This window comes from Podarcis erhardii (assembly GCF_964252035.2).
Source record: "Podarcis erhardii genome assembly, chromosome: 9".
NCBI classification, from domain to species: Eukaryota; Metazoa; Chordata; class Lepidosauria; order Squamata; family Lacertidae; genus Podarcis; species Podarcis erhardii.
This window is the reverse complement of record NC_138512.1, coordinates 68,844,700-68,861,730: the sequence shown is the minus strand read 5'-3', so window position 1 is coordinate 68,861,730 and position 17,031 is coordinate 68,844,700. Positions and strand designations below refer to the sequence as shown.

The 17,031-nt window shown below is 43.2% G+C and overlaps 1 protein-coding gene across 1 annotated transcript in view; it reads right to left on the bottom strand.

Moving 5' to 3' along the window:
- The window catches only part of ANTXR2 (ANTXR cell adhesion molecule 2), a 150,135-nt gene that overhangs the window by 60,542 nt on the left and 72,562 nt on the right, over nucleotides 1-17,031 (bottom strand). The window contains exons 12-15 of the mRNA XM_081876994.1: nucleotides 15,945-16,040; nucleotides 10,096-10,140; nucleotides 7,221-7,316; nucleotides 3,116-3,283 (exon numbers count right to left, since the gene is read on the bottom strand). Coding sequence (XP_081733120.1) covers nucleotides 3,116-3,283; nucleotides 7,221-7,316; nucleotides 10,096-10,140; nucleotides 15,945-16,040 — 405 coding nt within the window. The remainder of the gene's footprint in view (nucleotides 1-3,115; nucleotides 3,284-7,220; nucleotides 7,317-10,095; nucleotides 10,141-15,944; nucleotides 16,041-17,031) is intronic.

Genomic DNA, 17,031 nt, shown 5'->3' with positions numbered 1-17,031 from the left:
CATAAATTTCGCTTAATGGGAACACATTGAGCCAGCGATGTGTGATTAAGTAAGTGGTTCTTAACAATGTGTTAAATGAGTGGGAAATTCTAAGTTCAGGTCTTTTACTATTTTGACTTTAAGGGACTTTAAAAATAACACAAAAAACCCTGCATGCACATATGAAAACCAAGTAAAGATTAAGCATCTTGTTGGTCGAAAGACTTTTCGAAACTCTCCTTTGTTTAAATGAAGTTTGTCTAGTCAAAGAAGGTGCTTACTTCTAGTACTTTTAAAAAACCTAAGTCTATAAAAAGATCCGGCTGGATCAGGTCCATAGCCCATCTAGTCTACCATCCTATCCTCACACTGGCCACCCAGGTACCTGTGGGAAACCTGTGGGATGTGAAACACAAGAGCAGTCAAGTACAACATTCCTAGAGTGGCTTAGGACCCTCGTATTTATGGGACCACCTCTCCTGGTATGCCCAGCAGAGGCCCTTAAGCTCCATGAATAATCATAGTTTAGAGGTTCCGGGCCCTAAGGAAGTCAGATTATCCTCCACCAAGGCCAGGGCCTTCTTAGTGATGGCTCCAACATGGTGGAATGCTCTGTCCCCTGAGACCAGGGCCCTGCAGGATTTAACTTCCTTCCGCAGGGCTGTAAGACAGAGCTATTCCGCCTGGCTTTCAATTTGAAATTAGCTTGATCTTTTATTCCCCTTCCTTCCCTCCCCCTCCCCTTTTTATGAAGATTACCCACTCTGGGATCCCACAGCTAATTCTCCCCTGGTCTCCTCGCTGGCCCAAATAGGACTAATTTAGCCAGCTAGCCCTGGTGATCATCTAATGTTTATTGGATGGATTTCCCCCCTAAATTGATTTTTGAATTCTGAATGTGTTGTTATTCACGCTTTATACTGTATTTTATGCTGGTTTTTGTTGCATCGATTAAGTGTTTTAAATTTGTTGTTAGCCACCCTGAGCCCGGTTTTCTGAACCGGGAAGGGTGGGGTATAAATAATAATAATAATAATAATAATTATTATTATTATTATTATTATTATTATTATTTACAAAACTACCTCATATGGGTCTTTATAAGAGGCAGCACACACTGGAGCCTTGAGGAAATTTATGGATGCTGGGCTGCTGTAACGAGAATGAGCAAGTGCTGAACTATCTCCCTTGGGAGGTTATAGACTCTCTTTCATTGCGGGGGGGGGGGCGGTTAAAGAGAGGTTGGGTGGCCATCTGTCATGGTTTAATGTGTTTTAAACCGCTTTGAGATTTTTTCTTTAAAATATAAAGCGGTATAAAGGTAAAGGTAAAGGGACCCCTGACTATTAGGTCCAGTCATGAACAACTCTGGGGTTACGGCGCTCATCTCACTTTCTTGGCCGAGGAAGCTGGCGTACAGCTTCCGGGTCATGTGGCCAGCATGACTAAGCCACTTATGGCAAAACCAGAGCGGCACACGGAAACACCGTTTACCTTCCCGCCGGAGCGGTACCTATTTATCTACTTGCACTTTGACGTGCTTTCGAACTGCTAGGTTGGCAGGAGCAGGGACCGAGCAATGGGAGCTCACCCCGTCGTGGGGATTCGAACCACCAACCTTCTGATTGGCAAGTCCTAGGCTCTGTGGTTTAACCCATAGCGCCACCCGCATCCCATATAAAGCGGTATAGAAATGAAATTATTATTATTAATAATAATTATACACCTTTAGGCACCAGGCAAAAATGTTTCTTTTAAACCAGGCCTTTGGTTGACCTGATCAACATCCCACATACCCTTTTAAAATGTGGCTCTTTTTTGGGGGGGTGTATTACTGGGTTATTGCTTTTATTTTTATTTTATATACTGTGATATTTTTATGTGAACCGCCCTGAGGCCTCCGGGTATAGGGTGGTTATTATTATTATTATTATTATTAGAACAACTTGCACCTTCTCTTTTGAGTTCCACCACAGCCTTCAGGCCCTGCACACTCCCGTTCTTTGCACCTTGCACCAATTTGCACCTTCTCTTTTGAGTTCCACCACAGCCTTCAGGCCCTGCACACTCCCGTTCTTTCCTGACTCTACCCCTTCCAATTGCTGCTCTTTCCTTAATGCGCTGATGCCTTTAACATCCACGGGGAGGGAGAATGTGTTGCCCTCCAGGTGTTGTTGGACTACAACACCCATCATCCCTGACCACGATGGGAGTTGGGAGTCCAAGAACATCCAGAGGACCACAAGTCCCACATCCCTCTCCCATAGAAAATCCCATCACTATTAGAATGGCAAAACAAACTCTGCCAGTTCGTAGAAATGGCAAAATTGGTGGCAATTATTAAAGGCCACTCAAATCACAGAATAATTAGAGAGTGGGATGGAGTGAAGGAAGACATGATAAAATATGGTTCTGGAATTGAAATATTAATAGAGAATGTGTAAAACTTGCAGGGGTAAGCAAGAAAATAATAATAGAATCAACTGAATAATTATTAAATTATAACAACACAACAAGATGGAAAAAGTAAAATATTGAGATCACACATGGGTGAAGGGAGTGGGGGGGGATATATGGGAACCTATAGTATCATTTATAATATAATTTGTTAATTGCGTTGTATTTACATACAGCAAAGGGAAGCCTAGAGCAATTAGATATATTTTAATTTAGGTAACCCATGTAATAGGCTTATGTTAGAAAATTTTTGGATTTTGAATTTGATGTTTGTTAAATAAATAAATAAATAAATAAATAAATAAATAAATAAATAAATAAATGTCCCCCGTCCCTCTCCCACGAGATATCTAGTTGGCTCTATGCACCTTGATAGGATCGTGCCCTATCCCTTGGCTGGAGTGTGAGCAGGAATAATCTGAAGGAGGCCTGGTTCAAGAATCAAGGCTCCTAATACCTCCAGATGTCCCTTTGTGTGCACACTGCAGTGCCATGACAGGCTGGGGCTTCCACTACCCTCCCAGCAACCCACTGCCAAAGCTGTTTCCCCCAGTGGTCTTAAATTGGTATAAATAGGGACTTGGTTTCTCCAGGCTTCCCAGCTGCTCAGCCCTGATTTGCCCCATCATACAACTACAAAGCAAAGACTGCTTTCAATGACAAAAGATCCAGTGTGTACCTTAATAGGCGTGTACCACTTTTCCTGAGCAGGCAGTGAGGTAGGCTTGGGTCTCGGAGGTCTAGGCTGAAATGGCTCATCCGGTTCCTCAGGGATTGTCACCACAGCATTTTTGGCTTTCTCTAGTCGGGCGCCTTCTTCAGTCGACCCTTTATCGCCCCAGCGAACCTGCAGAAAGCAAGACCCGTTCTCAAAGTTGCCTTGTGTGCTCAAGCCAGTGGTCAAGGTGGCCTTGGCTCACTGCAAACCAGCACGCAGGTGGACTCCCAGACCAAAGATCATGGACCCCTCCCCTGGTCCTGCAGAACTGCCAGGGCTAAGCCATGCTTTGGCTTAGAATCACATCCAAACCTGGGCTTATGGTTTGTCTCTCCCAAGTGGTAAAGCAAAAACAAACCTTGGTTACACACACCTGGTTTTCAAACGTAACCATAAGCCAAACTATGACTTCCCCCTTGATGGAGCAGCAGCAGCAGAACCAAGGAAGGAACACTATGGCAATCTTCAGTCCAGGAACCTGCATGTTTGCAGGTAAAGGGTAAAGGGACCCCTGACCATTAGGTCCAGTTGTGGCCAACTCTGTGGTTGCGGCGCTCATCTCGCTTTACTGGCCGAGGGAGCCGGCGTACAGCTTCCGGGTCATGTGGCCAGCATGACTAAGCCGCTTCTGGAAAACCAGAGCAGCGCACGGAGATGCCATTTACCTTCCCGCCGGAGCGGTACCTATTTACCTACTTGCACTTTGATGTGCTTTTGAACTGCTAGGTTGGCAGGAGCAGGGACCGAGCAATCGGAGCTCACTCCGTCGCAGGGATTCGAGTCGCCAACCTTCTGATCGGCAAGTCCTAGGCTCTGTGGTTTAACCCACAGTGCCACCCACATCCCTATTCATGCTAAGCCACATGCAAATTGGAATCTTACAGTTGCAAAAACAAATGTACTGATTCAAGTATAATTCTCTATTAAGCTCTAAGTTACAGAAGAACCCCAGGTATATCTACTCAGAAGTGAATCCCATTGCATTCCAGATGCTGCAGCACTGGACCATCAGCCCACATGATCATCCACATAAAATAGATTTGGGCCTGTGGCTAAGAGACAGTGCCTTGCCTAAGCCAGACCACCTCCTCCTATGAGTTCATGGGATTTGCAGATCATGCTTTTAACCACTACACTGCGCCAGCTGTGGAACAATAGGAGCTTCTGATACACATGGTCTGCAGATGAGAATACTGATGCCACACTGTAATTTTTTCCAAAAGGATTGTAACATGTCTTGAAAAGACTTGTTCTCTTCTTCTTTTCTGCATTCAGTTGTAGAAACAAGCCTCTCTCTCTCTTTTTCAAAGCCCTGAAGAAATGAAACCGATGAAATCAGTTCTTCCCTAATTCTGTGGAGAGATGCCTAAAACTGCCCTATGAATATATTTAAAGGGGGAAATTCCTATGGACTCTAAATGGCCAAAATATTGTGAAATTCTAGAACAAGATGGTGAAAAGGTTAAACTTCAGAGTTATGAGAAATTAAAGTCCAAAGTTCGAGATTGGTTGCATTACCATCAGATAAATGAGACATTTAAGCAGGACAGGAAAATAGGATTTCAGAAGGAGAGGTCAAAATTAGAAACAGAATTGTTAGAACCCAATACAAAAAAATTGTCAAGAATGTATAACTTGCTGTTGAAATGGAATACACAGGATGAAATGGTGAAATCAGCTATGATTAAATGGGCACAAGACATCGGTCATGACATTATGTTCGCTGACTGGGAACAGTTATGGACCACCGGTGTTAAATTTACGGCGTGTAATGCCTTAAAAGAAAACATAATGAAAATGATCTATAGGTGGTACATGACCCCAGTCAAGCTTGCAAGAATTTATCATTTGCCCAATAACAAATGTTGGAAATGCAATGAGACTGAAGGTACTTTTTATCACCTTTGGTGTACCTGCCCGAGGGTTAAAGCCTTTTGGGAAATGATCTATAATGAAATTAAGAAAGTCCTTAAGTGGACCTTTTTTAAGAAACCTGAGGCTTTTCTTCTGGGCATGGTTGGCCAATTGGTGCCAAAGAAGGATAGGATCTTTTTTATGTACGCTACCACAGCAGCAAGAATTCTTCTGGCAAAGTATTGGAAGATGCAAGAACTACCTACTCTGGAAGAATGGCAGACAAAGGTCATGGACTTTATGGGACTGGCAGAGATGACCGGCAGAATCCGCGACCAGGGGAAAGAGACAGTGGAAAAGGACTGGAAGAAATTTAAAATATATCTTAAAAATTGTTGTAAAATTGAGGAATGTTAAGATGTCAAGGGGTAAGAAGTAGAGAATTACAGCTGTAACTAATAAGCTTATGGAAACGTAATGAAAGGGAACTAATAGACAAACTGACTAAAGGGTTGCTAAGGAATCTCAAAATAAGGATGCAGCGAAAGGGAGGTATGGGGAAGTCGGAGGAAAGAAGGTGTATGAAAATAAGAGTATGAAATTATATATGTTTAAATGTTTTGTATGTTTTTGTCTTGTGTTTTGTTTGTTTTTATTATGTGTTTGAAAAATGAATAAAAATTATTTAAAAAAATAAAATAAAATAAAGGGGGAAATTCCAAGAAGTCTGACGTCAGGGGAAGTAAGTCAATCTGGCTACAATTAAAAATTAGTCAACTGAGGGACGCTTTTTTAAAAATTAAAAATATTAAAAAGAAGTCCATTTTAACTTGAAAAACCCAACTTGACATCAAATCAGGTACCAGATCGCGTGAGAGAGGTCAAAGCAACCATGATCTACAGACCTCAAAAAATAACACATAAAATTTCTTTGAGCTGCAAGAAGAGCCTTGCTGGAACCAACACAAGATCCAGGCTTTGGTCCAGCCTTTGCCAATCTAGTGCCCTCCAGTAGCATCCAATAGGGTGGGGCAGAGCCACTCACCTGACCCCTGGCATTACTGCAGCTTACATGGGTGAGACTGGAACAGAGTGGCAGCAATAGTGGGGCTACTGAAAAACAGTTGCTGTGCACGTTAGGCCTGGCATCCCTGGCATATCCTGTTTTTCTAATAAAGAGTTCACATACTCCATGCGATTTACTGCTGGCTGGCTCCCGACACCTGCATTATGTTGTAGGACTCCACCTCCTATCAGCCCCAGTCAGCATGGCCAACAGTGAGGCGAGCTGTCACCCAACGACCCCTGGTGTGGAGCACAGGTTCCCTATCCCTGTCCTGTCCCAAGTTGTTGTTGTTGTTGTTGTTTAGTCGTTTAGTCGTGTCCGACTCTTTGTGACCCCATGGACCAGAGCATGCCAGGCACTCCTGTCTTCCACTGCCTCTCACAGTTTGGTCAAACTCATGCTGGTAGCTTCGAGAACACTCTCCAACCATCTCGTCCTCTGTCGTCCCCTTCTCCTTGTGCCCTCCATCTTTCCCAACATCAAGGTCTTTTTCAGGGAGTTTTCTCTTCTCATGAGGTGGCCAAAGTATTGGAGCCTCTGCTTCACGATCTGTCCTTCCAGTGAACACTCAGGGCTGATTTCCTTCAGAATGGATAGGCTTGATCTTCTTGCAGTCCATGGGACTCTCAAGAGTCTCCTCCAACACCATAATTCAAAAGCATCCATTCTTCGGCGATCAGCCTTCTTTATGGTCCAGCTCTCACTTCCATACATCACTACTGGGAAAACCATAGCTTTAACTATACGGACCTTTGTTGGCAAGGTGATGTCTCTCCCGGTCCCAAGTAGGAGGCCACAAAGAAGAGCAGCAAGGAGGGTCAGTTGCACAGGGACACAGGAGTCTCCGCCATACTGCGTCCATTGAGATCAGTATTGTCTACTCTGAGTGGCTCCAGTAAGAGGGCTCTAGCCCCTCTCTCCTCCTCTAGCCCCTCTCTCCTCCTCCGGCCCTTCTCTCCTACACATTTCCCCCTTTGTTGGAGAACTACAGGGAAGCAGAGCAGCACTTCCATTTCCCTGGCTTATCATGGTAACACATGACACAGCGCACAGTTGCCAGCTCCAGAGGCAAAGCTGAGAGACACCACTAGCGCCTCACAGCTTTGCATCTCGAGCGGCAGCGACTCAAGGCTCGACAAAACAAACCTCCATTCTTTTAATTCCTCCAACTCCTCGCCCGCCATAGTAGGAAGCATCCACAGTTGGCCATTTCTTGTTAGGCAAGGGGTCTTCTTCTTCTTCCTGGGGAAAAACCCAAAAGAGATTTGAAGGGGGGATGTTTGTTTAAAAGGGAAAGAAATTGCTCTTAGGTTAGAGGTCCGTTCGTAACCTGAAACTGTTCTTAACCTGAAGCACCACTTTAGCTAATGGGGCCTCCTGCTGCTGCCGCGCCGCCGGAGCCCGATTTCTGTTCTTATCCTGAAGCAAAGTTCTTAAATTGAAGCACTTTTTCTGGGTTAGCGGAGTCTGTAACCTGAAGCGTATGTAACCTGAAGCGTATGTAACTCGAGGTACCACTGTATCCGGATTTTACGAAATAAAGAAAGAAATGCTATTACCTTAAAGTAATTTAAGGTTGCAACCGTAACCCTGCTTGTAAGTCCTACTGAATTCAATAGTTCCCTCAGTACAGGCTCCCTCAGCCTCGACCCTCCTGATGTTTTGAGACTACAATTCCCATCATCCTTGAACAGTGGTCCTGCTGTCTAGGGATCATGGGACTTGTAGGCCAAAAACATCTGGCGGGCCGAATTTGAGGAAGCCTGTCCAAGTAGACTTGGTTAGGATTGCCCCAGAAGTATGTACTATCCTTTCTGTTTCAGAGCATCTTAAAATATGGGTGGATGCATAACTGATGTACACGGTGCAACCTGGAAATAAGCTTTTATTGAAGAGAGCACTTAAGTGTGTGTGTGTGTGTGTGTGTGTATATATATATATATATATATATATATATATATATATATATATATCTGAGATATTTGATATGATCAGAAGATGCTCCCGTGTTTAAAGCTCTGCTTCTGGGGGAGCAGGGGAAAGCATGAATAAGATCTTTTCTGAATCAGAAAGCAATTTTCCCCCTCCCTACTTCCCGGTGCCTTCATCCGCAGAACGCATAAAGCTGAGATTCTGGTTATGTGCAAGGAAAATCAATTTGCAGCGCAATGCATTTTGAAGTGTCTATTACACCCCAATTCCCGTTTGAGCAACACAGGCCCTTTACCTATGTACTTCTGGGGAACCAATCTGTCTAATGGAGTACGCCACATATACAGAAATGTCGCCCTACACTCGACTACCAATATTCGCTTTGTTTATTGCTGCTCGTTTGACTACCAGGACTTAAATTGGGGTGGTATATGATCAAACATGTTTCTAAAATACCCCAAATAACATCAGGGGTCGCCATAACCATGATCACGCTGCAAAAAAGGGTAGAATCAAACTTCTTCAGGCAAAACGTTTGGGGGTTTTTTTTCAGGGTGGGGAAGAGAAAATGGGTAAACAGTCTGCCAGGTGACTTGCTAGTAGGAGTCACCTTGAAGGGACAGATACTAGAGGGAAATACCCCTCTGTTGCATCCAATTCTGGGACACCATTGGGAGCCAAGGGCAGAAACCACATGAAACTGTATAATGGAAAGTGGAAGGGCCCTGAGTGAGATTCAGGGAACTGAAGTTCACTCAAAGTGAAAGACTGGGAGAGGAAAGGGTGTGAGCTTGGATGGCCTGTCATTTTCTGTGAGTGGCCAGGATTAAGAGCTACCTTTGAGAGAATGTTGTGTATCTGTGCACTGTTTCTGTATTTTAGACATCCTGTTTCTGATTTCCCTCTCCCCAACCTTATTTTTCATGCCATTAAGAGAAACCATATTTTATTACATAACTACATTTCTATCATTGTTTTGATTTTGATGCTATACAGATATCACGTTACGTAGTGACATTTGTGTTACGTATCGTAAACTGCCTTCCGTTATCATTTGCAGTTCGTTGTTTATTTAGAACTTATCGTTTTATATAAATTTAAGAAATGAAATGAATGAAAGAAGCAGCATTCTGTCTAGCTCAAAGCCCTCATCACGGGATTCTCCTTCATGAAGGTAATAACCCAATACAGTGGTGCCTCTGGTTACGAACTTGATTCGTTCCGGAGTAACCCAATACAGTGGTGCCTCTGGTTACGAACTTGATTCGTTCCGGAGGTCCGTTCTGAACCTGAAACTGTTCTTAATCTGAGATACCACTTTAGCTAATGGGGCCTCCCGGTGCCGCCACGCTGCTGGAGCATGATTTCTGTTCTCATCCTGAGGTAAAGTTCTTAACCCAAGGTATTATTTCTGGGTTAGTGGAGTCTGTAACCCTAAGTGTTTGTAACCCGAGGTATTTGTAACCCGAGGTAACACTGTACAATAAATGATACCCTCTTAAGGCAGATATATACACTGGACTCGAAACAGAGTTTTCATTGGAAATGGCATCCCTGAATTACAGTCATACCTCATGTTACATTTGCTTCATGTTACGTTCTTTCAGGTTATGTCCCACAGTGACCCGGAAGTACCAGAAAGGGTTACTTCCAGGTTTCGCCACTCACACATGCCCAGAAGTGCAAAATGACGTCACACACATGCGCAGAAGTGGCGAATCGCAAGCCACGCGTGCACAGATGTGCCACTGCGGGTTGCGCTTTTTTCATGTTGCGAAAGGGCCTCCAGAACGGATCCAGTTCACAACCAGAGATACCACTGTATCTGTCTTCCTTTCATAATGTGCAGGACCACCTATCCAACTCATGATGTCATCATGTTCCATGTTTCTGTACCCCACCCCACCCCTCACCTCAATCCCTATCTACATAACCAGGTGATTCTGGAAGAGAACAGGAAAAGGTACCACCTGGGATAAGAAATGGGCAAGTGTCTCCAGCTTTGCTTATTTACATTTCTGAGTCACTGGCTCCAAGACAGAAAAATGTGTCTGCAGTAACCAACCTCCGAAGCACTTTCACAACTTACCTCTACTGGAGCTGGTGGTGGAGGGGGAGGAGGGTCCTTGATGACCTAATTTGAGGAGGGGGGAGTGGAATAGAGGATAAAAGACAAAAGGCAAAGATCATTGAGACTTGCATAGTAACAGGATAACCCGGCTTCAAATTCTCTGCTACAGAGATTTTTATACACACACAAACATATATACAGTGGAACCTCAGTTTTAGATTGTAATCCGTTCCGGAAGACCATTCGACTTCCGAAATGTTTGAAACCTGAAAGCGGAAGCCTCAATTCAATAGGGAAACTCAAAACAGAAGCCGCATTGGACATTCAAGTTCCAAAAAAGTTCGGGAACCATAGCGTTTACGTTTGGGTTTTTGGCGTTTGGGAGCCAAAACATTCGAAAAGGAGTCATTCGACAACAGAGGTTTGACTGTATAATATGTGTATAGCTATAGCTATAGATAGATACAGATACATACATATACAACCTGCCCTTTATGAAAAGACCTCAGGGCAGCGTACAACATTAAAATGTATTTTTACAGAGCATAATAATAAAGACATAAAACAAAGCACAGTAATAGAAAGCATAATAATAAAAATAACTGTAATGATTATTCCTCCCCACACACACACCTTTAACAGCCCATAGATAATTTAATGGCTGAAGGCCTGAGTAAAGAGGAAGGTTTTTGCCTAGCGCCTAAAGACATGTATTTGTATTACATTCTTGTGAAGAAGCTGGTAAAATGTCAGTAACTGTTAGGTGGATTTGTAGCCAGTTTGACTGACTAAACCCAAAGAGTACTCATTCATGGTTCCTTGTTATCCTAGAAGGAAAGTGGAAAGTAGGGTGCCGCAGGATTCTGTCCTGGGCCCGCTGTTGTTTAACATCTTCATAAACGACTTGGATGAAGTTACAGATAGTTACAACTTGGATGAAGTTACAACTTGGATGAAGTTACAGATATCTGAAGAAGTGTGCATGCACACGAAAGCTCATACCTAGAACTAACTCAGTTGGTCTTTAAGGTGCTACTGGAAGGAATTTTTTTATTTTGTTTTGACTTGGATGAAGAAATTGAGGGATGCTCATCGATTCTGCAGATAACACCGAACCGGGAGGGGTTGCTAATGCCGCAGAAGGCAGAATAGGGATTCAGAATGACCTTAACAGATTGGAGACCTGGGCCCAAATGAACAAAAAGAATTTCAATAGGGACGAATGCCAGATTCTGCACTTAGGCAGGAAGAACGAGATGCACAAAAATAAGATGGGAGCAGGGGACAACTGACTTACTAGCAGTACATGTTAAAAGTACCTGGGGGTCTTAGTGGACTACAAGGTAAACATGAGTGAGCAGTGTGAAGAAGCAAAAAAAAAAAAAAAAGCTAATTGTGTTCTAGGCTGCATCAACAGAAGTATAACATCCAGATCAATTCTGCCTTGGTCAGACCACACCACCTTGGAGGCCAATAGTGGAAGAAAGCGAGCGTATCAAAGTGTTGGTGTTGACCTTTAAAGCCCTAAATGGCCTCGGTCCAGTATATCTGAAGGAGCGTCTCCACCCACATCATTCTACCCGGACACTGAGGTCCAGCACCGAGGGCCTTCTGGCGGTTCCCTCACTGCGAGAAGCCAAGTTACAGGGAACCAGGCAGAGGGCCTTCTCGGTAGTGGCACTCACCCTGTGAAACGTCCTCCCACCAGATGTCAAAGAGAACAACTACCAGACTTTTAGAAGACATCTGAAGGCAGCCCTGTTTAGGGAAGCTTTTAATATTTGGTGTATTACAGTATTTTAATATTTTTTGGGAAGCCACCCAGAGTGGCTGGGGAAGCCCAGCCAGATGGGCGGGGTATAAATTTATTATTATTATTATTATTATTATTATTATTATTATTATTATTATTATTATTATTATTTCTGTAAATTTGTTAATAAGTGCATGAATAAAAATGGTACTCAAGTTTTTCTTCTATAAAGCACAGCTCAGTGTGCTTGGGACGAGGTTCTTTTGCAATCTCCTCTGCAGGCAGCGTTCTTAGCTATGTCAGCAGAACTGCATCAAATGGACTCAGGTAACCTGCGTACTTTGCACAAAGTCACATGTCCAAATACAAGCATCCTGCCCACAAATTAATTTGATTGAACTTTCCTTTCAAAATAAAGATGAGCATCCTTATCATGGGGGAGGGGGGGGAGTGTAGGCAACTTCTGCAGCCTGAGAACTTGCAGATGTTAAAAGACATAATATTGCAAGGCGGCCAGCATTTCTGTTTAATTCAGATTTCTTAAATACCATCCCAAGGGCCCAGGAGACTCAATCTCCAGTTTATTTACCATATGCAGACTTTTGAGTCTTCTCCAATTTTATTTGAGTTTGGTTATATTATCATCGTTGTCAGAAACGGCCTGCTTTGTATTTTATTTAGCCGCGAAAAGGAAAAGAAAAACCCAAAAAAATTAAGGCGACTATTTTGGAGGGCAGCTGATTTCTTCTTTCTTTCTTTCTTTCTTTCTTTCTTTCTTTCTTTCTTTCTCTCTCTCTCTTTTAATTAAAAAAATTATAAATGTGTTTTATTTTTTTATTTAAAAACGAGTTGCTTCAGGCAACAGTCCCTTTGATCTGCTCATTAACACTTTTCAAATGTTCGAACGAGGTGGGCATTAAGAAATGTCAGCACCAGAGCCCAGAGCCAGCTTGATGCAGTCATATGTTCTAACATTCCGAGAAGAGTGAAAGAACTGTCAACAGTAAACTCCTTTTTTTTAAAAAAAAGGGGGGGGGATGGATGGGGGGGAAAGGAGAGAAAGAAGTAAAAAAAAGAAAAACCAACAACCTGGTTGTGTGCATGGACTGTAGATCAAGTGGGGTGGGGGAGGCTTTCAACTGGCTCCTGCCAAAAATTAAACAGCATGCCCAATTCATCTGACATGCTAGATGCCAACTGGCGACTGCCAAAAAGAAAGTTGAATGGAAAGAGGAGGGGCAGCATATTTCCCCTTCAACGTCCTTTTGTTGTTGTTGTTGTTGTTGCTCTAGCCCTACAGTATTTTTTTATTTTTAAGATAGAATCATAGGAATGTAATATATTATGCTCTCTTTTTTAGATACAGAATTAAATATATATTAATGTATGGGTTATCTAGTCCAACCCCCCGAAATGCAGGAATATGCAACCATACGGGGATCAAACCCGTGACCTCGGCATTTTCAGCACCATACTCTAACCAACTGAGCTAACCGGCAAGGCTGTAGACAAGGGACAAATAAAGAGGTGCCTTAAGCAAATCAGTTTCAGTTGCTGAAATAGAATATGGGCCTTATTCCCATCGGCTGTCAAGGCTCATCTTGGGACACAGATACAAAAAAAAAAAAAGAAAGAATACAGGAGGAATGAAAGATGCTTAAGGTCGCTCGGTAGAACAGCACTTGCTTTGCATACAATAAGTCCCATGGTTCAGTCCTTAGTATCTCTGCCTAACCACGAGAGTCACGACCAGCCAGTCTGGTCTTTCATTTGCTAGGAAAGCAAATTCCGACAGTCTTAACCAAACAAAAACAAAAACCTGTTAATACTATTATATGGCACTTTCTCAGTGTCCAAAGGGCTCCAAGCAAACTGCCTCACCCATTATTTGCAACAATCCTGCAATCCACATACAGTCACACCTCATGTTGCGTCCGCTTCAGGTTGCATTTTTTCGGGTTGTGGACTGCCAAAACCTGGAAGTACTGGAATGGGTTACAGTGGTGCCCCGCAAGACGAACGCCTCGCAAGACGGAAAACCCGCTAGACAAAAGGGTTTTCCATTTTGGAGGCGCTTCGCAAAACGAATTTCCCTATGGGCTTGCTTCGCAAGACGAAAATGTATTGGGAGTTCCTGCAGGTTTTTTTTTTCTTTTTTCCCCCTTTTCCTAAGCCGCTAAGCCGCTTATCAGCTGTTCTGCTGATAAGCCGCTTAACAGCTGATCGCTAAAAGCCGCTAAACTGCTAATAGCGCTAATCCGCTAAGCTGTCAATGGGCTTGCTTCGCAAGACGAAAAAACCGCTATACGAAGAGCCTCATGGAACGGATTAATTTCGTCTTGCGAGGCACCACTGTACTTCCAGGTTTCAGAAGTCGCGCATGCGCAGAAGCGCTAAATTGCACTTTGCACATGTGCAGAAGCACTAACTCGCAACCCATGCCTGCGCAGATGCACAGGCACGGGTTGCGAATGCTGTGGATTGCGGACGTGCATTCCATATGGATCACATTCGCAACCCGAGCATCCACTGTATTACAGTTGGGAAGGTGTGAGGTGTGGCTTGGAGACTGCGGTCACATTTGGACAATCATATACTGTCTCATTATGTTGAAATGTGAAAGCGTCTTATGGTCCCAGCCCTTCTGTGCCTCTGTTCACGTGACGGAGCAAACAAACGAACAAACCAGGAAATTTTCCAGTAGCCTTAATTTCAGGCTTTGCCCAGAGGGTGGCAACATGAAAACGGGCCTTCTCTGCAGTGACTCCCCATCTATGGAAACCTCTCCCCAGGGAAGTTCTCCTTTAGGAACCAGGTAAAAATGTTCCTTTTTAACCAGGGCTTTGGTTGCTTTGATTGACATCCTATGCCCTTTTAAAATGTGGTCTTGGGGGGGGGGGTTGTTATTGGGTTGGTTATATATTTTGTGGTTTGTTCTGTGAGCTGCCCCAAGACCTCTGGGTATAGGGCGGTATATGAATTCAATAAATAATAACATTAACAGCAATAATAATACAGTCGTACCTCAGAACTCAAACAGAATACGCTCCGGAAGTCCGTTCGATTTCTAAAACGTTTGGAAACCAAGGCGCAGCTTCCGATTGGCTGCAGGAAGCTCCTGTAGCCAATCGGAAGCCATGTCGGATGTCCGGATTCCAAAGAACGTTTGCAAACCGGAACAACCACTTCCGGGTTTACGGCGTTTGGAGCCAAAACGTTCAAATTGCAAGGCGTTCTACTTCTGAGGTATGACTGTAATAACAGTAGTAGACTCACAACTTCGAAGCAGACCATGGTATTATGAAGCCATGGTTTGAAGCTGAACTAAACCATAGTTCGGGCAAAACAGGAAGTGTTATGTACTGAGTTGAATAGGATCCAAACTGCAGCAGTCTGATTGGTCCTAGAACAATAGGATTCAGAATGCAGCAGTCTGACTGGTCCTAGAACAATGCAGCAGTATGATTGGTTGGCAGGAACCACCCAATCATGCTCCAGATATAAGTGAATCCACAACCTGATTGGCTTACAGTAGAATTCCAGAATTAGCCAATCATGTGCAGCCCATTGTGTAAATAATGTATATAAAGCAGATACTTTGAGGGGACTTTCATTCATTCCTCCTCACCACTAAGAGCTGAATAAAGAGCATGAAATCACTTTGCGACTCTGAGTATATTTCAGGAAGCAAAAATGGAAGACCTCCTGGCTTGTTTGCCAGCTAATGCAACAGTGGCAGAAAAAGATAGACTTGCTAGATCAGGATAAAGGCCCTTATAGTCCAGCACAGTAATCTCACAGTGGTAACCAGATGTCTGTGGGAAGCCTGTAGACAGGCCCCATGAAAGCAACAGCCCTCTCTCCACTGTGAATACCATTCACTGGGAGTCACAAGGCATTCCGCCTGCAACAGTGGATTTTTAATCTATTATTTGTATTTATTAGATTTCTATACAACCCTTCATCCAAGGATCACAGAGCAGCCGTCTCTGCTTTTTCTGGGAGCAAGTTCCACAGTCTAACTGTGTATGGTACAATGAAGTCAGCCATTTGCTACCAAGATAACATAGGTGGAAGAGATAAGAATGTCACGTTGCAGATTGATTTCACTCACTATTTTGCAGCACAGGGGCCAAAACCACCACATGAGGGCAAGCGCCAGCAACAGCAGCAATACCAGGATAACTATAAGTGCAATAATGCCATTTGCCTATGGGGGGGGGGGAGAGAAGGAAAGATCATAATTATATTTGCTGGAATTATATTTACTATTCATTTATTTCAGAAAATGTATATACCGCCAGGTTGTTGTTGGAAAAACCCACAAAGTGGTTTACAAAAAGTGTGTGTGTGTGTGTGTGTGTGTGTGTGTGCATTGCACTACGCTGAAAACATAACCAGTTCACAAGGCGCATCAGATGATCTACAGTACCAATAAGAATGGCAAAATTCCATCTCTGTTCTACTGTAAATCACCTACTGCATTGGATTGGCTCATAATCTCTGTTGCACACTTAAAGGAATTTGCAAATCCATTCATTTTCAGGTGGCGGAAATGCAGTAGAATTTTGATCACGTGCACAAACCTTTAAAACAGTTCTCATCATTCATCACTCTTAAGGGTATCCAAATTGGGTTGTTGTTGTTTTGAAAAACAACCACCCTAAACTAAACCAGAAACAAACAAACAAAAACACTTAATGAGGTTCTTCATTTATTTGTTGTCTGGCCCTGAATATACGATTTTCCAAATTTCTATCTAATGTTTATAAAGCGTACCTGAATGTATGGACAGCCTAAATTCAGTTGTTCTCCTTAATTTCTCTCTCTCTTAGCAAGTAAAAGAATATCTTAACAGCACAGGAAAGAAAGAAAGAAAGAAAGAAAGAAAGAAAGAAAGAAAGAAAGAAAGAAAGAAAGAAATCTTCTGCAGCTGCAATATTTAGGACTTGCTTGTTTCAGCAGTGTATTTTCCTGAAGCTGCTGCCTCTTCTGGCAGTGAAAATATGCAAATGTGTTTCCTGTTTATGAAAACAGCATACAGGGCTAGGATGCCAAATGAGTAAGTTGGCTTCACCAAAGATCAGGCTGCTGATTTTATTCCTCTCTCTTTTATATCTTTAAAAAACCCTGATAATTCAGTTAAATAGATAAGAATCCACCGGCCCCATCCCACCCCATTTCCCTGCTTCTTGCTTACA